Source organism: Pelobates fuscus, chromosome 7 (genome assembly GCF_036172605.1).
Source record: "Pelobates fuscus isolate aPelFus1 chromosome 7, aPelFus1.pri, whole genome shotgun sequence".
Taxonomy (NCBI): Eukaryota; Metazoa; Chordata; class Amphibia; order Anura; family Pelobatidae; genus Pelobates; species Pelobates fuscus.
The window spans coordinates 127,787,664-127,809,035 of NC_086323.1; the positions used below are offsets into that span (position 1 = coordinate 127,787,664).

General features: G+C 43.4%; 1 protein-coding gene across 1 annotated transcript; it reads left to right on the plus strand.

Moving 5' to 3' along the window:
- The first annotated feature begins 4,570 nt into the window (after positions 1 to 4,570).
- C7H3orf18 (chromosome 7 C3orf18 homolog) lies at positions 4,571 to 20,230 on the plus strand. Its single transcript, XM_063426622.1, has 5 exons — positions 4,571 to 4,680; positions 7,395 to 7,621; positions 9,801 to 9,826; positions 11,842 to 11,959; positions 17,651 to 20,230. Exons 2-5 carry the CDS (start codon positions 7,448 to 7,450, stop codon positions 17,729 to 17,731), a joined length of 399 nt encoding a protein of 132 aa, XP_063282692.1. The 5' UTR covers positions 4,571 to 4,680; positions 7,395 to 7,447; the 3' UTR covers positions 17,732 to 20,230.
- Positions 20,231 to 21,372: the final 1,142 nt, after the last annotated feature.

The window sequence follows — 21,372 nt, forward strand, 5'->3', positions numbered from 1 at the left end:
CTCCCAATGTACAGAGTCGACTTTTAAGAACCGGTTTTTCAGCACTTCTTCCAGTTGCTCCTATCACAGTAATAGTCCTTCCAGATGGAGGAGCAACTAGATTAGTCACCACTGAATGTTCAGCACCAGTGTCGATCATGAACGCACTCCTTTTCCCCCCTATTGATACATCGACCATAGGCTCCGCTCGACCAAGGGGGATGGAGCCCGGTCGGTATCAATAGTCCTCCATGACAGTGTCAGCCAATCCTACAAAGTCCCTACCTTCTCTATCGCGGGACCTTTGCGCTGCTGGAATATACCTGTCTTCCCTAACACTTCCTCTGTTCCCATTACTCCCTCTATAACCATTACTCCCTCCGGGGCCTCCTCTACCTCTCGCTCTACCTCTAAAGTTTCCGTAGCCTGCCCTGGGTTGGTCTCTCTCGTACTGCTCTCTTTGCGGACATTCGTTCCTCCAATGCCCTTCTTCCTTGCAATACGCGCATTGATCCCTACTCAAAGGCTCCCTACTCCATCTATTATTGCCTCTATCTGGGCCCCGTTTATCTACGCCTGCGATCGCTACCGCTAGCATATCAGCCTTTTTACGCATCTTGCGCTCTTCCTCTTTCTTACTTTCTGTATCCCTGTTCATATAGACCTTATTTGCTACCTCCATTAGTTGGGTGATGGACATACCTGCAAACCCTTCTAACTTTTGTAGCTTGCGCTTAATATCTCCGTATGCTTGGCTGACAAAGGCGGAGTTAACCATTCGGGAATTGTCTGCGTCTTCCGGATTAAAGGGGGTATACAAGCGGTATGCCTCCAATAATCGGTCATAAAAGACACTGGGCGCTTCATCGCTTTTCTGGATCACCTCAACTGTCTTCGACATGTTAATGGCTTTCTTTCCTCCGGCTTTCATGCCAGCAATTATAGCGTCTCTATAGGCTCTGAGTTGAACCATATCAGCACCATTTACGTTCCAATCGGGATCGGTGTTGGGATAGTGTGTCGCGGCCCATGCTGCTGGATTGGCTTGGTTCAAAGCACGGGCTCTATCCTCTAATGCTTTAATGGCTGCTTGATTTATTCTTGTCCTTTCCTCATTGTTAAATAAAGTCATTAGTAACTGCTGGCAATCAGCCCATGTCGGATTATGCGTCTGTACTATTGAGGTGAACAGATCAGTCATAGCTTGTGGTTTCTCAGTATACGAGGAATTATGGGTCTTCCAGTTTAAAAGATCGGTTGTGGTAAATGGGACATATACGAAGACTGGGTCAGCGTGTGCCATTTGACCTGCGGCATCGATATAAGCTGACCCGGGATTCAGACGAAGAGGCATCTGATAGTGCTTTAATTGTTGGGCACCAGTCAACTGTCGGGTTTGGATGGGGCTACGTAGAGAGGCGTCAGTCATGGGTTCCGGTCGGGGAGAGATAGGGTATGGGGATGTGGGAGGTCGGTTTTGGGAAAAGGTCGTAAATAAAACACTTCGAGCCGAGCTAGATGAAGCTTGACCGGAAGTCTGAAGTGGCGCCAAATCAGGATATTCGTTTCTAATGGGGGTGGATTCTGGTTCCGGAAGGGGAGATTTAGTACGAGGGGGGGTGGATCCTGTACTGGAGGAGGAAGCGGAAGTGGATGAGGGTAATGAGGGGAGGGGTGCAGGACTTCCTGCGTTTGCGTCACTTCTTCTTAACGGAAAGTAAGGGGGCGGCAAAGGGATCTCGGACTCAGGGGGCGTGTCCAAAATGGGCCTAACACCAGTCCTAGTGGACGAGCAAGTCCTAGCTACCATGAGGCGACACTGCTCCTCGTGGCATGTCTGGAGCCATTTTGGCGAGTCATTTACGGCCTGTCTCCAACAGTCAATATAAGGAAACTGGCCGTAAAGTTCAGGCCTACCCGATACAGCCACGTGTAAGCGCTGTACCAGAGTTGGATCCAAACTGCCACGTGGCGGCCATGCCGCAACCAAAGTAGGCCACTCCCTAGTACACAAAGTGACCAAACGTACAGGAGACATCTTTACCCCAAAATCACAAACTTTGAATCCCTTTTTAAAATTCTTAACCATACATCCTAAGGGATCCGGAATCGTTGACTGCGACGCACCCATACTTAACAATGGAACGTCGTCGACAACGAATACTATACACGCGTACTATTCAACAGTCACACCCGTTTCCTCTGGCAACAGCACCACGTGGTACGGTTACCAAGTGAAACGTACACAATAACAATAAACACTCAGGGAATTCCCGTACACACACAGCTGTTACACCAGTCACTATATAATCAATATTATGCCCTTTGGCGTAACTATACAGTCACCCACGCTATAATTCTCTATATACGAATTACCCGTCTATAACACACCCCAGTAACATCGTCTTTTACAAATAGCGGTTACAGTACGGTTAGCATAGGTCAAAGCACAAGTTAAGGTCACAATACAATTATTAGTGGTTATGGTGTTAAACATGCAATGGACGACAATGATTAGTACTTATTATATAATGTCAGTAAATATACAGGGTTATGGTACCGTGCACTATAATACAGCAACACACTATTAACACTCTCGCTAGACGGCTGAGCTCGCGCTATCTAACAAGATATACACTTTACTAAAACAATCGTTAACACATTTACAATTCCCAACTAAACTATTGGCCAGTACCTTGAATGGACTACCTAAAACTATATACACCCGTTTTGGTTAGCCACACTGCCCAATCACCACATATATAGCGAGCTAGAGAACCGAATTTACACAGGCGCCTCTTAGTCGCACTATCAAAAGTCTAGTGGGTTCCAAATTTACACGCCTTCCCACTTAGCCCAGATAGGATGAGAACTAGCGAACCGAATTTACACAGGCGCCGCTTAGTCTCCCGGTCCCTCCGACCTAGCGAACGTAATATACACCCTAGAACGCTAGTCTAGACAAGACACCGGTGTCCGGCTAGGGCTATTTACACCAGGACCCCGCCTGACTAACCAAATCAAACGGTCTGACTAAAGAGCGTTCGATCGAGCGGTGCGCCTTCGCTCCTTCCCTCCGACAGAGGGGGCAGATACACAGATTCAAAACCCCTTTGGGCCTACCGCACAATCGGTATACCCCTAGTGGGTCCTGCCGTCTAAAACAGCAGTTGTCTTACCTCCTCGTTCCTGAACCTGAGTTCACACTCATCGACGGGGACACCCCAGCACTTCTCACGTAGAGGCCGATGATCTCCTGGACAACAGACCAGTGGCGCCGAGACGAAGGGAGGTCCACGCAGAAGTTCAGGGGTGCAGCCGTAGAGAACGTGGGCAAAGATAGACCGTCTCACGCCTCTGCCTCTCAGCTACCGTTGAACGATGAGCTTCCCGGCCAATGCACCAAATGATACCGGAGAAACTGACGGAAGCCAAGCACAGAGAGATGGACACAGGTTTCTTCAGGAAGGAAGAGATTCTTTATTGGATCACCGATCGGGACTCAGAGGGACTAGCGTCACCAAAATACAGCAAAGTCTGAGTACTGAATACATAGAGTACATTCCTTATATAGCACTGTAGCTCCTCCCACAATTAACTACACCCACACATACCCTTAACCTATTTAATAAATAGAGTCTAAACTCATCCATCCGGTCTAACCACGTGGCTCATCTGATACAAAGGAGAGGGACGCGTAATTCCAGTTCTTACATTCCTGCACCTGGTCAGTACAGTGATAACAGTATCTTAGCTACGTGTAATTAACTAACTGATACTACAAACACATATACATACATATGCCTTGTGGCAATCTTAGCCTGCTAAACTTGTATTTTACTGGAATTACATCACACAACCAACTGATCGATACGTCAGCATATGCACGTACACATGCCACGTGGTAATCTCGGCCTACTAAATTTATTTTTACCGAGATTCCACCACAATCCTTTCTTTTTTTTTATTCTAATACCCTTCCTCCTTCTGTTCAATCACACTCCCTCCTTGTGTACTCTGAGCCAAGGAAACAGTCTCTACGTGAAGCATTTTATTGGACAACAAGAGAGCACTGGTGACATAGGACAGACAGATGTGTGGAGCCCAGCTAGGGGTGCTTTGTCTTGCACTGGATTCAAGGTTTACAGCCTGTTAGTGTGTATATATATATATACAGTTACAGAAACATTGTAAGGGGATAATGAAGCTGTAGTTGTGCCATAGGTGAATATTTGGCCATAATTTTAGAAGCTGATGACACAGAAGCGCTGCCACTCGTAAAACAGGCAAATCCTGGACATCTACACACCAGGACAGTGCCAACAGGGACCACCATAAAGATGGCCACCAGTGAAACACACTATCATTTTACGTCATTCGATCGCTTCCGGTATAAACACCTGAACTCTTGGCCGCTCCTACGGTTGTCATAGAAACTTTGCTGAAGCATGTGACCTGGCCGTCATCACTCGCAGGGTACCAGCCACAGACTCTGTTTTGCCGAGTTGATTGTCACATGGAAGAACCAATGGGACCCAGGAAAGCGGGTTCTTCGGCGTCCAATGAAAAGCAGAGTTACTGGCAGAGGGCGTGTCCCTGCATCCAGACACGGGAGCTGCCCCTGGTACCCTGACTGAGAGAGAACCTGCCAGACTGCCCGGGCTGTCACTGGCGAAAATGGCGCTCCGTTAATGGGCTGAGGTCAGACTGCCTCTCCTACTGATAATACCTTGTTAGTGGATGCTCCCACCCAATATACAGCTCTGCATGCCCCCTCCCCCTGCTTTCCCACCCAATATACAGCTCTGCATGGCACCCCTGCTCCCCCACCCAATATACAGCTCTGCTACCCCCACCCAATATACAGCTCTGCATGGCACCCCCTGCTCCTCCCCACCCAATATACAGCTCTGCATGGCACCCCCTGCTCCTCCCCCACCCAATATACAGCTCTGCATGGCACCCCTGCTCCCCCACCCAATATACAGCTCTGCATGGCACCCCCTGCTCCCCCACCCAATATACAGCTCTGCATGGCACCCCCTGCTCCCCCCCACCCAATATACAGATCTGCATGGCATCCCCTGCTCCCCCCCCCACCCAATATACAGCTCTGCATGGCACCCCTGCTCCCCCCACCCAATATACAGCTCTGCATGGCACCCCTGCTCCCCCCACCCAATATACAGCTCTGCATGGCACCCCTGTTCTCCCCCACCCAATATACAGCTCTGCATGGCACCCCTGTTCTCCCCCACCGAACATACAGCTCTGCATGGCACCCCTGTTCTCCCCCACCAAACATACAGCTCTGCATGGCACCCCTGCTTTCCCACCCAAGATACAGCTCTGCATGGCACCCCTGCTCTCCCCCACCCAAGATACAGCTCTGCATGGCACCCCTGCTTTCCCACCCAAGATACAGCTCTGCATGGCACCCCTGCTCTCCCCCACCCAATATACAGCTCTGCATGGCACCCCTGCTCTCCCCCACCCAATATACAGCTCTGCATGGCACCCCTGCTGTCCCCCACTCAATATAAAACAGCTCTGCATGGCACCCCTGCTGTCCCCCACCCAATATACAGCCCTGCATGGCACCCCTGCTACCCCCACCCAATATACAGCCCTGCATGGCACCCCTGCTACCCCCACCCAATATACAGCTCTGCATGCCCCCTCCCCCTGCTTTCCCACCCAATATACAGCTCTGCTACCCCCACCCAATATACAGCTCTGCTACCCCCACCTAATATACAGCTCTGCTACCCCCACCCAATATACAGCTCTGCATGGCACCCCCTGCTCCCCCCACCATCCAATTTACAGCTCTGCATGGCACCCCTGCTCCCCCACCCAATATACAGCTCGGCGTGGCACCCCTGCTATCCCCCATCCAATATACAGCTCTGCATGGCACCCCTGCTATCCCCCATCCAATATACAGCTCTGCATGGCACCCCTGCTATCCCCCATCCAATATACAGCTCTGCATGGCACCCCTGCTATCCCCCATCCAATATACAGCTCTGCATGGCACCCCTGCTATCCCCCATCCAATATACAGCTCTGCATGGCACCTCTGCTGTCCCCCACTCAATATACAGCTCTGCATGGCACCCCTGCTCTCCCACCCAATATATAGCTCTGCATGGCACCCCTGCTACCCTGCACCCAATATACAGCTCTGCATGTTAATCTGGTTTTATCCTCACTCCATATCTAGCTCTGCATGGCACCCATGCTGCAACTCACCCAATATACAGATGTGCATGGCACCCCTGCTACCCCTCACTCACAATACAGCTCTGAATGGCATCCCTGTTGCCCATCACCCATTATACAGCTCTGCATGTTCCTGTTTTACCCTCACCCAGTATACAGCTCTGCATTGCACACCTGCTGCCCCCCCATCCCTTAGAGATCATTACATGACTACCTTGCTGCCCATGTACAGCTGCGCACAGCATTTTTCTACCTCCTGATGTAATATACTATATATACAAAGATGCCAATATATAGCTCTCCATTGCAACCCTGGTGTCTCTGATCTTTGCATAGCATTCCTGCTGCACAAAGCTATTCTAGATCTGACATCTGTGTGGCATCACTTTGGCCCTTTGCATTGCATCCCTGCTTTCACAGAGTTAAAATATACCTATGTATTCCAGTTCTGCTTCCCTTGAGTTGATATACGGTCTGCATGCCATCCTTGCCTCCACTGAAGCAATATGCAGCAATGAATGGCATTCTTGCAGACCCAGGACTAATATACTGCTCTCTATGGCATTCCTGCTGGCTGTGGGCTAATTTACTGCTCTCTATGGCATTCTTGCTGGCCCTGGGCTTATATACTGCTCTCTTTGGCATTCCTGCTAGCCCTGGACTATTATACTGCTCTCTATGACAGTTTTACTGGCCATGGGCATTCATGTGGTCCCTGAAACAATATTTAGTTCTGCATGGCATCTCTGCAGGCCATGAGCCCAATATACGCCCAATATACAGCACTGTGTGGCATCCCTGTTGACACTGAGCTAAAATATCAGACTTCCTGGAATCCTGCTGGGCTTGAGCTAATAATATACATCTCTGGATGTCATCCTTGCAGCCCTGTGCCAGTATACAGCCCTTCATACTATTCCTAGCATACGGCTCTACTTGGCAGCCATGCAGTCTCTCTTAGCCAGTATACAGCTATACATGTCAGCCCAGCTACCCCTGTGCCAATATACAGCTCTGCATGTCATCCCTGCTGCATTATACAACTTTCTTTGTGTCCTGAGCTGACATTCAGAACTGCACGGCATCCATGCTGCCCCTGTCTATACACATCTCCCCTGAAATATATGATGACCTGTGTTATATCAAGCAATGACCTCTATGTAATGTGTCCTCCATATTTTTCATTGCAGGCTAGTCCAGGGATGTGTGACCTAGTGCAGAGGCTGCTGGTAACAGCACAGACATGAGTAACCGTAACGTGACATCGCCTCTGTATTTTGGAGTCACTGTGGCGGCTGATTCCAGCACATCCACAAACAACAGCACCAAAGGTTTAGACTCCAGTGGGGCTCCCACCATGGGCACCTGGCTGCTGTCCCTTGGCATTGCCACTGTGTTCGGACTGATTTTGGCAATGGTGTGTGACTATGGAAAGTATGGTACCTGAACTGCTGACAAAACCGTATAGTGCACAAATTATGTACACATTAGTTATACACAATGCAGATGATAATTTCAACATACAATGTGCATCGGGACATATCCCATATCTAATGACTGAAAATGCCAGGGTATGTTTTTATGTAGCAGGGTTAAACTATCCACTTTTCAATAGCCATAGGTGAGTGAAAGTTCAGCCTTGGCAAGTAGTGTGGCAAAGTGCAACTACTGCATACATATTAGCTACTTCCAATCATACACTACATCTATACTTTAGTAAAACAAACACTATTAATAATAATGCTGAAGATATAACCAATCCATTAAATAGCTCAAATACATCTCTAGTTTGTCTATCATTTTTGTTTCTACATGGTCATTTTTGTTGTAGAAATGGGTTTACTTTTGATCAAATTGATAAGCATTTCACAGTATGATATTTATCATTGTTTTTGTTTTTTTTGAAGCCTTTAAACTTAAGTATATCTATCTTAGAGTAGAAATTGTACAATATCCTATTGGGAACAGTATTGAGATTACAGAAGTGTGCATAGCTATTGGGAGGTAGAAATGTTTATTTCCCCATTTGTTACAAATTTTATTTTGTTACACTGATCCCCAACAGGCCAAGTGTTCTCAGTATCGCCAATGGAATAGAACTGGGCCTAAATCCTGGAGTGCTGTTTGAATCATTGTTCTGATATGGCACAATGTCAATTATGGCATTAATTTAATATTTTTGTTGACACTTTTTTCAAATGATTTAATATTTTTGGATAAACTGAATTTTTTTTTATATATATATATATATATATAAAAAAAAATATATCATGTAAATAACATATCAAAACATTTTTCGCAATATTAAATTAGTTAAAAAGCTTACACAAAACTATTCAATCAAGAGCTATATTGGCAAAAAGGGTAAAAGTATACACTAAGCAACTCAACTACTTCTTCAGATTAATGAAGCAATTTTGGTGTATAGGTTATGCCCTTGCAGTGTCACTATTCAATTATTTGCCATTTAGGAGTAAATCCCTTTTACTTCTATTTATGTAGCTCCAGCCACACTTCCCTGGTCTGTGACTCAGTCTCTGTGAAAGAAAGGTTTACATTTCAGTCATATCTTACAGTACATTGTGTTTAGTTTAGAAGTGTGTCTCCTGCTCTGTTAATTGAGCTTTAATCACACATAGGAGGCTCTAGCAGACAATTAACAAGGCAGGATGTGGAAAATTCAAAATTAAACATACTTGCAATAAGGGAAGCTAAATATTTAGGGAGACTGTGACAGTCTCCGCAAAGAGACGCGAAGGCTAGGGCTGCATAAACATAATGATTTAAGTTCTAAATGGCAGACACTAAACTATTGATTAGGGATAGACCGATAATCTGTTCCGGCGATTATCAAAGCCGAAATTTAGCATTTTACCGATAACCCGTATCGGCCTTGTAATTTACCGATATTACTGATGACTTTCCTCTCCCAGTCACCCCACGCCTTCTCCATCCAGAAACTCTAGCTGCCAGCCACTGAAGTGCCATGTTGTGACCTCACATGACCCCTTTCTGTAAGTCTCTGCATGCAGAGCTCAGCTGAAGGCAGTTAGTTGAGACAGTGAATAATCTACTGTAATGTACTAGACCTGGCTAACAGTGTAAAAGGAGTGTGATTGCTGTCACACTCTTATCAGTAATTGTACATGGCCAATGGAAGATAAGCATTCTAGAAATTCTGTCTCCCATTGGTGAGGTAGTTGGCCTGAATAAAGCAAATGTAATCCTTTATTTTTTAGTGTTGGCTGTGTATATTTCAAATATCATTATAAAACACTGCTTAAGGCCGGTTGTTATTGTTAGTATTCCATTATGGATTACAGTAAAAGAACAATATATAGAGTACAATTGGAGATGTAGTGGTTTTTTTTTTCCCTCTTTACTTCACCACTTTGTCTGTTTATAGCAACAGGAGTTTATTTGCTAAACAGTGAATTAACAACCACGTCCAAAATTAGCGGTCTAGGGATAAAAAGGTAATTTTGGACTAAATATTTCGATTCCATTATTAATTCACTCTTTAGTTAAACTCATTTTCTTTTTCTCAATTCTCTTTCACTCTATCTTTCTTTCTCTTTCTTTTTCTCTCTTTTCAGGTTCTTTACATCAGAAAACGAAAAAGGTGAGGTTTCTTGCTGTAATGCATTTTTTTATTTCTTATTTGCTTTATTTCTTCTTGTATTTTATAATAGTTTATGGAGCTTCAAGTCTCTGTCTTCTTTTAAATGCTAGCTGTGTACTTAAAGGAATAATCTTACCACTATAACCACTAAAAAGGAACAGTCTCAGTAGTGGTTATGGTGTAAAGAGTGCTCTGGTGCCCACCCCATGTAATGAAATAAATTGCTAATAGTTTGACAATATACTTGTGGTCTGCCAAGTGGTGGAAACTTCCTCCACTGAGAGCTGGTTCGAAGTTTCCATTTGCTATATTGAACTTGCGTCACCTGATGGTTCTCTGCTAATGAGCTAATCCCTGCACTTCCTGGCTTATCTCTATAGACAGAGCCTCTCGCTCTCATTGAGCACATGACCGCTGTCTAGCAGACAACAGATAAGTAGCTAAATCTTGGGCAGAGGGTTTGACTACTTACTTTGGGGAAGGAGGGGCGCTCTAGTGGGTATTGGGCTTGGAGTGTTCTTTGAACATACTGCATAACAAAATAATGTAGCTATGTACCTTCATGCCCACCTCCCTGTCTGTCACCAATATTGCACAAAGTGTACATGCCATAGAAGTCTTAAGTTACTAGATACATTCTCTCAGATCTTTCTGCAATCAATCCTGTGCAGCTGCAAGTAGCTTCATTCATAAAAGAAATATAAAGCCAATGAACAAGTTATCAGCTACCTCCACACAGCTTCTTTTTTCTTCTTCTCAAGAGCTGAAAGTATATTTGGACCTGGATAGGACTCATTTTGAAAATGACAGGAGGAACAGCATTTGTTAAGACATTTTAAATGAATCGTATATTTTCATTTGTATGTTTGAAGGTGATTTCACTAGCCCATTGTAGAGACTATGTTGCATAACCGTTGCAGCTGACCTTCATTTGCACACATTTAGTGGATGCCAGGCCTATCTAAAAACCGGCAGCGAAAGATAGGGGCAGATTTTTAAATTCTATTCTAGTACAAAAACAAGACAGACAGTTTTATGATAGACATTTTAAAGAGAATGCATCAATTTTAAAATGATTAATACTTGGGAAAGGATCTGTAAGTAGTGGATGTAGAATTCAAAGGCTGTGCAATAGAAGAAGTGCTTTGACGTCAACACATAACAATGAATGAAAAAGATCTATTCCAATGGAGCAGCCATTCCGTATAATTGGCTGAGTGGAAATTTAACAAAGTGATTAAAGCTGGTGATTTTTGAACTTACATTCACATACTATTCTGTTAGCCTAACTTACAGATTTTATTTTTGCCGGCCGCACAATGTTTCTATGACATGAAGAGTATAAAGTCTAATAAGCTTGTATATATTCTATCATTGCCTTCCTCTACTGCTCCCAGCCTTAATGAACCACTAGAGTTTCTAAAACAACTTTAGCTTTATGAAGCAGTTATGGTGTATAAATCATGTCCCATGCAGTCTCACTGCTCACTTATCTGCCATTTATGAGTTAAATAATTTTGTTAATGCAGCCCCAGTCACACTTCCCTTCATGTGACTTACACAGCCTTCCTAAACACTTCCTGTAAAGAGTTATCTAATGTTTACACTTCCTTTATTGTAGTGTTTAATTTAGAATTTGTTATCTCCTGCTCTGTTAATAGCCATCTAGACCCAGCAGGACCTTCCTGTGTGTGAAAAAAGTTTATTTGCAGAGCAGGACATATAAACTCATAAAGCAAGTTAACATCTGGTTGACATTCTAAAAATGCTAATTTTCTTCATGCAGATTGTGTCAGTCACTGCTAGGGAAGGTGTGGCTAGGGCTGAATGGACAGAAAAAAAGGTGATTTGACTCTTAAATAGCAGAGAATTGAGCAGTGAGACTGCAGGGCCGCATGATCTATACACCAAAACCACTTCATTAAGCTAATGTTTTTAGGTCTATAGTGTCTCTTTAAGCTCATTTTTGTGAGATCTGCTAATTGCCATTATTCCCCCCCCCCCCCCCCCCCCAGGCTGGAAAAGCTCCGCCATCAATTGATGCCAATGTATAATTTTGACCCAGCTGAAGAACAGGAAGATCTTGAACAAGAACTGCTGGAGCCAAATAGGGACCAACAGCCACAGGGCAAGGTATTTATCTATAAGTATACGCTGTACATGTGGCACTTTCATTGTATGGAAGAGAAAGGCAGTAATGTTAAAGGGACACTGTAGGCACCCAGACCACTCGACTCATTAAAGTGGTCTGGGTGCAATGATCCATGTCCCTTAACTCTACAGTGGTAATTATTGCAGTTTCTGAAAAACTGCAATAATTACCTAGCAGGGTTAATGTCTCACTAAAGGGGCTTTTGGTCGTCTAAATGACGCTGGACGTTCTCATGCTATGCATGAGAACGTCCAGCGTCACCGTAATTCCCATAGGAAAGCACTGATTAATGCTTTCCTATTGGGAAATCCTAGTGAGAGTGACCCAGCGCAGAGGGACATTGGCTGGATTCAGCAGGGAGGGGAGGAGGGGGCGCAAGGAACTGTAGGATTCTATAGTGCCAGGTAAACGGCTTTGTTTTCCTGGTACTATAGAATCCCTTTAAAACCCATATTCATTGCCATGTCAAACTGTATGATTGTTTGATCAACGCCTCAGCTCTCTCCATTTATTTTGCTAAAAATAATTTGTCGGTTGTGTTTTGTTTACATATTGCATAACCATTAGACATGACTGAATAATATGTTCGTCCATTATCAATAACATTATTATAGTAATTCTGTTCTGGGGTATGCATTATGTGACAAGCTGGAAGAATTGTCATTGCGTAAATTCAGCAGCATGTTTTTTGTGATGGTCAGAGTATGTGTTTGTGTGAAAGTGTGTGAATGCCAGAGGGTATTATTTTTTTTTGACGGTCTGTGTGTGTGTGTGAATGCTGTGTCATGTCTTCTATAGGATCTAAGTGTGTGAATGCTGAGGCATGTTTTCTTGAAGGGTCATTGTTAATGTAAATGCTGGGGCATTTTTTATTTTGCCTGGTCAAATTGCTTTAATGCGGGGGTGTTTTTTAAATTATTTTAGCAGGTCAGTGTGTGTGTGTGTTTATTTAAGGGTCAGTGTTTATATGCAAAGGTTTAGTTTTTTGTGTGTGTGTGGGTGGTGGTTTCAGTGTATGTGAATACCGGGCGTGTTTTTTGTCAAGTCAATGCGTGTTGTGTTTTTTTTATTATTATTATTATTATTATTATTGAGGTCAGTGTGTGTGTGAATGCTGGGAGATGGTTTTGTGGAGGGTCATTATGCCACACAGTCTCTCTCCATTTCACCAACTCTCTTCCTCCACAGGTTAACATTAATTTATCACATCTTATAATGTATTGAATATATAATTGATCAAAGTGATATAAATTAATTTTATTAAAGAAAATATTAATCAGTACTCCTCTCCTCCCTCACCTATACCCCTGGCTACAACCTATCCCCATCCAGTGAAAGTGACCCTGCTTCCTTAATCAGGACAATGCTCCCAATGACACCAACAATCTGACTTAATTGCCATCACAGCAGTGTGAGAACAAAGTAAAATATGTCCTGTATCCCAAAGTGAGAGCAAGACACGCTTGCTAGAGTAATATTACTGCACCTAGTAGTCTGGTTGCACACTAGGTGCAGTCTGCTTGTTTAAACTATATGCAGAGAATTGATTTAACAGGTGTGGGAGGGACCATATCTCTCCATAAATATACCAGAACATCTATACTTTTTTATTTTTTTACTATAATCGGGATTAACTTATTACTGTCAACATGGACTCTTGTGCTGGAACCTATAAGTTCAGCCACTTAACTTACAATATTCATCCTCAGTAGAAATCGAAATATTTCTGAGCTACACCCACTATCAAACATTCCAACACTGCTCTTTGAACAACTACATTTTTTGTAACTAGCCTGCCTTTGCTTATTAGAGCTGTAATCGTGATCTTTATACTGTGAGTACAATCAGGAAAACAGATTTTGAGATCCACTATTAGGGCTAGAGTTAGGGATATTTTTGCTTTCCAGGTTTTTGCACTGTGGTGTACACGAATATGATTGCTCACAATATGTGTGGTGTATCCCACATTGTAATAGGCAAATCTTTCAGCCACATATTTATGGTTCAAACTTAACCTGTGGACAAGACTACCGAAAATCACTGGAAAGCAACCACCAGACAGCATACTAGCTGCAGTTAAACAAACCGGCTCATATATGCCACAGCATTAGTGGTCCTCCAGCTACTTGACTACAAGATCAGGCTCAAAGAGAAGCAATGTGCAGAAAAAAAGTGCGCTGTGCCTTTAAGTGTTAATTTAACAATTTTAAATCAGTCTGTGCATAGATTTAATAGAAGGATAATGAATAAAGTGCAAATGCAATAGGTTATATACTTAAAGTGCAAATGTATTAATTCCAACGTTAATATTGAGTGAATTTCTGCTTTGGTGAAATATAACCAAATGAACAACTTACTCCTCACAATATTGAAACAGCTGCAGATGCAGGAGTAATTTTAAAACGCTCCACATATAAATAAAGGGAATAAAAAAACAATATAGTGTAAATCCATATAATGAATATAAATTAAAATAACAAATAGATTGGCAACTCACAATGGTAGAGCAGAAGAAAGTCTGCTCTAGCTTATGATGCTTTGAAATCCTTTCTGTAGGATTCTGTAGAAGTCGGATGGTGTGCTTTAAAACAAGCAGGACGGCACCAAAATCAAAGAAAACCTTTTATTGATTCAAAACAATATAAAATGAATCACCCCTCTCCCTGGAAAGCTTCGATAGATCTCCATACACTTAGGACTCGCGGCATGCACTTGCGGTCTTTCCAGTGATAGAATGCTTCCGGGAATGGGAGGTGCTTGTAGCACGTACTGACGTAGAGCGTCCGAAAAACGTGATGACGCGTTTCGCCTTGGTGGCTTCCTTTTCTGGTACGCTGTTTAGCGTTCCTGCCATTAGCTTAGCATTTGTGTATTAATACTTTTTAAAGAGACACAATAGGCAGGAAATAAGGGGACACTATAGACACCAAAGCCGCTATAGCTTAATGTATTAATTATGGGGCAAATGGCCTTTTCCTGCTGGCTCAGCAGTGTAAACATTGAGGTTTCTGTGAAAATGCAGTATTTAAACTGCTTTCTAATGTCACTTCTAGTGGCTGTCACACGGACAGCCACTTGTAGGACTTGGTTCAGTGCTGCAAAGATTGCAGGTCCAGCTTTCAGCGACTCCACACTATGTAATGTATGAATAAATACTCCCCATAGAGATGCATTAATTCAATGTATCTCTAAGAAGATGCTGTGGCGAAAGTAACCTCGACACTGATTTTTGGAGGGGCCTGTTTGCCAGCCTCCTACCCTGTGACTATGGCCCCTGTGTTTAAACCCTGATTAAAACCACTGTGCGTGCCTTTTTGGACTTGTATGGCCACACTTCAAACTTTCGAAGCAGCACTTCGAATTACCAATCAACTGCATGAACCAGAGACAACCCTGGAGCTTGTTAACACCTATTAACAGCTTGGAACGTTTCTCACCGAGTGTTCTAATTGTTCTTCTGGGTGGCCGCAACTCCTATGGACAACCATGAGGTGGCACCATCTTGTTCGCATGAACGCAGGCAGCAGTGTTTGGGCATGAATCTGATGGAACTAAAATCGGACACAGAAACTGCTGAACACCGCTGGACTTCCATCATCGCCTGCGTTCGTTTCTATACAAGTTAGAAGGGCACTGTTGTGTGAAATCATTCGTCTGGAGGAAGGGAACAAGCTCCAGGGTAAGACTATTGACTCTGTTCGGTAGTTTGTTCGTTTTCAAACTACCGAACTAGACCGACCACAAGCCCTGATTCTCTGGAACTGTTTTGGGCATGGGACCATGCCTGTGGTCGGTCAAATAAATGACTTCCATAGAATTCCTGAACTGATCTGGGTGATTTTTGGATATGTTGGTTACCCAGATCAGGGTTATCATGGGATGTGATGTGTTGTGGAGATATGTTATTTGGGGTACTTTTGAGACTTTATAGAAATGTGTGTTTTCTCTGCCTGGAGATAATTGGGTTAATACAGTATCTGACTCAATTATCTCCCAGGCAGAGGGGAGGGATTGTATGCTATGTGTGGGAGTGTCATGCACTGGAATATTGTTCTTATTGGTTTGTGAATATTATAACTCCGTTCCCCGTGTGGGCATACCCCTTGCATGGGGATTGTCATAAGGCCAAGTGTGGCATCATTAAAATCAGTTCCTCTTCACCCTCAACATAGAGCCTTGTCTCATGTGTGGAGGGGACAGCTATATTCACTCTGGTGATTGCTATACTCATTATACTCCCCTGGGTTCTAATCACTAGCTCTTATAAGAGCTGTTCTTGCTATACTCTCTGGAGTAGGAGAGGTTCAGCTGGATCCTGGTTTTGGGTCCAGGGTGGGTGGAGGATGGCGAGACCCCAGCCAAGCTGTGGCAGTTTGTGGGATCTATGGTGCTGATGGTGTCTAGTGGAGTGCTTGGAGTCCTCGGTGAGCACTAGGAGCATCGATTGATAGAGGCACCCAGTCGGGATGCCAGGTGGTCTGTCACAGATGCCGATTGGAGCAGTGCAGCAATTTGCTGCGCATGTGCACTAGCCCCCAATGCATTACTAAGAGGATACACTGGGTTGGCTGAGTGGTGAGGGGGAAAAATGCAGAGCTCTACTTAGTGTGAGATGAGGCCTGAAGGACAGAGATGGAAAGGTATATGAAGGTATTTACAGCTGGGAGGAGAATAGGAAAGAGGGGGAGGAGGTGAGGGAGGATGGTAGAGTAGCCATGTGTTATCTCCACTGAGTATGAGATGAGTCCTGAGGGTTATTGGATTTGCTGCAGGATGTTAAATTTCTGTTCTTATCCCATAAACTTCCGTCTAGGAGAGATGTATGGATAAGTAGATAATTCCCCCCCACCCCACCAGCCACAGTTCCACTCATGGCATGATGTAAAACCTTCTGCTTTTGTCATATCTACTTCTGGGGGCATACTTACAGTGTACTTTATACCAGTAATTTCTGTATTCATTGCTCTTCAGTGGGGGGACTAAAGATGAAAAGGAAAAATCACATTTTAATAGCTAATTAAAATTTTATTATTAATTGTGATGTTGTTTTGTTTTGTTTTTTCTTTCCATTTATCAGACATGTACTAGACCAGGAAGAGACCCCACTAAACACAAGTGTCTCATTCTAGTCTGTCTGTCAAGCAGCGGTTTATGGCATAAGTAGTTAAGTCTCCAGATGCAGTTTCACTTATCACATAGAATGAGTGTAACTGTTTAATAAGTTGTCTGTTCATAACCAGATTCTCAGTGACTCACCAACGCCAGACATCTCCATCCACACTGCTCACAATTGTGATGGATCTTAGACAGCAATGGAGGGAGTAGAATTTCTCCTTCAAAGACACTGGTCCAGAAGGCAGTCTTATAGCTGCAGTTGTAATCCTCTCTGGGAAGCCACAGGAACAAGAACACTCTTTTCACCATATCTTTTGCAATAAGGCAAAGTCTTTAAGGTGTTTAGAGTGACGCTTACGCATTAAAGGCTGTGGCTAAATTGCTTTTCTGTCGGGGGGGGGGGGGGGCAAGCATTGCTCCCATGAGTAGCACATCTAAGGAAGGTATTTTTTACAGTCTCTTGTAGCAGAAAAGGGGTTTTCTGGCAGAGTCTTAATACATTTTTATGTCAGTATGTATCTTCCCTATCTGTTTTAACTATGTGTATGTGTTCCCAGGTCCTACTCACCAGTCTGTGCCCCCTACAGAGGCCCACCCGCCTGGTTTTTACAGACGTTGCCAACTCTATCAGCGCCTAAAAGAGGATTCACTATTGAACAGTGAGACATTCAGAACCTGGGTATCAGTGTCACTGTGACTCACCATGCCAAAAAGAGGATTCACTATTAAACAGTGTGACATACACAGAGCCTGGGTATCAGTGTCACTGTGACTCACCATGCTGCTTTGTGTCACTGTGCCCTGGACGATTTCCATGGAAGGAGGAGCCTCGGCAGACCCTGACATACAGCAATCTCATGCTGCCACTGCTCAGGGGCCAGTAATATTCTGAGCCTGTACAATGGACTCTGCACCATCACCTGTGTCACTCTCCATACAATTCCATTCAGAACCTTAGCATATTTACACACTTCCTAAATCCATTCCATTGACCCACCCATTGATTTACTGAGTAATTTATCGGGTCTTCTGGTTATACAGTGTATTGCACTGAAACCCAAATACATGCTAGTCTATGACAATGTACAGTACTATACAAGGATACACTGCTTTTACTGAACATCGAAATACACTGTAAACACTCAGCCAGTACTGGTTTTAGTGTAGTAAACACAAGCCAAACTGCTCAAGCACTGATTTAAAATACATTCCTAAGGCATGGGCTGCTCAGCCTGCAATATAAGGCTGAAGATAAAGGCACTTACCATTTAAATCCTTTTTGTAGCTGGTGCACACATAGGGTCTCCTGCTCCCTTGTCCCTGAGTCAGCATCAAATATAAGGAATCTTGACACTAGGCTTCAGTATAGTTTATTCAAGGTTCCAGCAAAGACAGCTGCCAACTCCAACAACCAGGTGTGTTTGTCCTTCTAAGATAAGGCTGGAAGGCATTATGGGAAATATAGTTAAGAAAAATCTGAGTTCCAAGGTTGTTAATCACTCTTTATGCCATGGCACTTATCACTAAGTCATGCAGTACACTGTAGATACACCACTGCTTGACCCATAACATCCTTTCGTTCACAGTGTGCTTTGTAAAGTCACTGACTCCCAGCTATCTGAATTGAGATGGCATTGCTTGTCTACACAGACACCGGTGTGTTAACACTTATACACCTTGTAGACACTGCTCGGCATGTGTGCTAACATTCTGCACTAATACGCAGCACTGTATATGGCTGTATATGCGACTGCTCAAGACTGCAAAGCTCTGCAGTGGAATGAATGTACCCCACAATACTTTAAAAATGGCAACGATATAATTAACTGTGCCCTCAAATGACACCAATATACTTAAAACTGAAATTAATGTCACGATTAGCTGTACGGTGTGCTTACATGGTGCAATACAACCTACATTGTACCAGTATGTATCACACCACTCCTACATTAACAAACTACCCCCAATGCATTGCCATTCTATGTTGCTGTTCATTTACTCCCTTTTCTCTGCAGTCTTCTGTGCAATTCACACAGGGCTCGGAATGTGTGGACTGTTTATACATCAACATGCAACCGTTTGGCAGCAAAAACAGGGTTATTGTGCATGCATCATGGGGACCTCACCTGATTTTTGGTATTTACACTCCGATCCAACCCACTTAGACAAGTCCACTTAAGAACTTCAGCTTGCTAAATGTGCTTCTGTGTCTGCAAGCACAGTCCTATTTGTGACACTTTATAAAAGTGCCAATTTCAATAGTAATCCGCACTTCTATAAAACTTTGCAAAAACGTCGGATTGGCAGCTGGGGAGGTTTTTCCCCGCTTCCGTTAGGTGGGCAGAGCTAAAGGAAGCGGTTGGCACACAGGGCTACCATGCACCTGTTTTCCCTCCTCATTGAGAAGTATAGGAAGCTGTGATTGCCTGTTCCCTCGCTGGTCCAGCACAGAAGTTTTTTTAAAAGGAAGTCTCTGGCGTGTTCCCTGGCACAACCTAAACAGGTCTGCAGCTTTAGCAAGTTGTTTTTTTCATATGCCCCCAAACAAAACATGCAGATAATAATATTTAAAATTAATTATGGGGCAAATAGCCTTTTCCTGCTGGCTCAGCAGTGTAAACATTGAGGTTTCTGTGAAAATGCAGTATTTAAACTGCTTTCTAATGTCACTTCTAGTGGCTGTCACACGGACAGCCACTTGTAGGACTTGGTTCAGTGCTGCAAAGATTGCAGGTCCAGCTTTCAGCGACTCCACACTATGTAATGTATGAATAAATACTCCCCATGCAGATATTTTAATGGATTGGACCTATGACGCATCAAACCATTTTATTTACGGTCCCACATACTGTCTACCAGCATTAAATGCCAAGAATCTGAGTGTGGCTTGGAGAGGCTCCAGCTAGGTACTTAAGTGCAATTTAACCCTTATTTTGCTGCAGGGTTGCATTGCTCACTCCTTCAGCATGAAGGAAATTAATTATTGAATACATGGCAGAGATTGTGCCCAAGAGAAGCAAGGGGCTATAAAAGGTTTGCACTGGCAGTGCCATGCTGCATTAATTATTGGGAGGCTAAAGATTTGATATGTATATATTTGTTTGATTTCTCCTGTGCTTCATTAAATTCCTCAAACCCACAAATCTTGAATCTCTGGCCTCATTACTTCACTAATTAACCCTTTATTGCGTTTTTTTCTTTCTCCACTTGTTATACAAATGTACATTTTATTCTGAGAATGTTACTCATCAGCCCGTTTCATTAACCCCCTCTTTCCCCAGTGTGAAGTAAATGATGTTTGCTCCCAGGACACAGTAATAATCGTAAAAAAAATACATTTCACTGTGGAAGAATGGCTTGCTTATAATGAGAGCAGGATTTTATGTCATTACCAAGAGTAGATAAAGGTTAATCTTTTATTTCGTGGCTACAGATGTGATTTGCTTTAGTTTGTATTTTCAATCTTCCAAATCCTTATAGAAGAGAAGATTAAGGGATTAATTTTAAGAAGGCTGGAGTGTAAAAATGCCAGTATTTTCCTAATTAGGCCTGTATTGACTAAGGGGTGAATTAGAGAAAATTACTTTGACTGGCAATTGTACTCTTGCAATTTTTGGGGGGTGTATTTAGGTTGAATTGTAAAAGGGTCTGTACATAGGCTATGGTCCCATCTATGGTGCAAGTACTATGAGCTTAGAGCAGTAGCTCCATTTAGGTTTTGTGGGTTGCTGAGTGCCTAACACTATTTCCCATACACCCCCTGGAGATGAGGTAGGTGTGTGTGTGTGTGTGTGTAACATATATGCTTGACGAACTCAAATTATTGGAAAAGATGTAGTTGACAAATTAATTTGAGAAACTGCAGGAACTTAAAATGGAATATCTTTTGCTTATGTAATACATTAAAATGTTGAATACCTCTGTCCTTGATGTCTATTTAAGTATGGTAATCGTAACATCTATTAATAATGGTAGACATTCTAACAAATTAGTAGTTTTAACATTTCAGACAGCCTGGCCCCCTGCACACCTATCGCTAATAAGGACGTAGAACTTCAATCAATTTCATCTATATTTTAAAGGACGACTAAAAAGTTACCAAGACCACTTCATCTCATTGAAATAGTCTGAGTGCAATGGTCCTGTCCCTTTTTAACTCTGCAATGTACAACAAGGCAGTTTTTAGAAGCTGCAGTGTTTACATTGCAGAGCTAAATCCACATTTAGTGGCTCTCTTCCTTACAGCCACTAGTGACACTTCCGCAGCAATGACAAAGTA

Bases quoted from the DNA above. Each gene is read 5' to 3' on its own strand.
- C7H3orf18 (XM_063426622.1), top strand. From the start codon at position 7,448: ATGAGTAACCGTAACGTGACATCGCCTCTGTATTTTGGAGTCACTGTG. The intron at 7,622-9,800 runs GTGTGTGACTAT...CTCTCTTTTCAG, and splicing joins TCGGACTGATTTTGGCAATG to GTTCTTTACATCAGAAAACG. The intron at 11,960-17,650 runs GTATTTATCTAT...ATGTGTTCCCAG, and splicing joins ACCAACAGCCACAGGGCAAG to GTCCTACTCACCAGTCTGTG.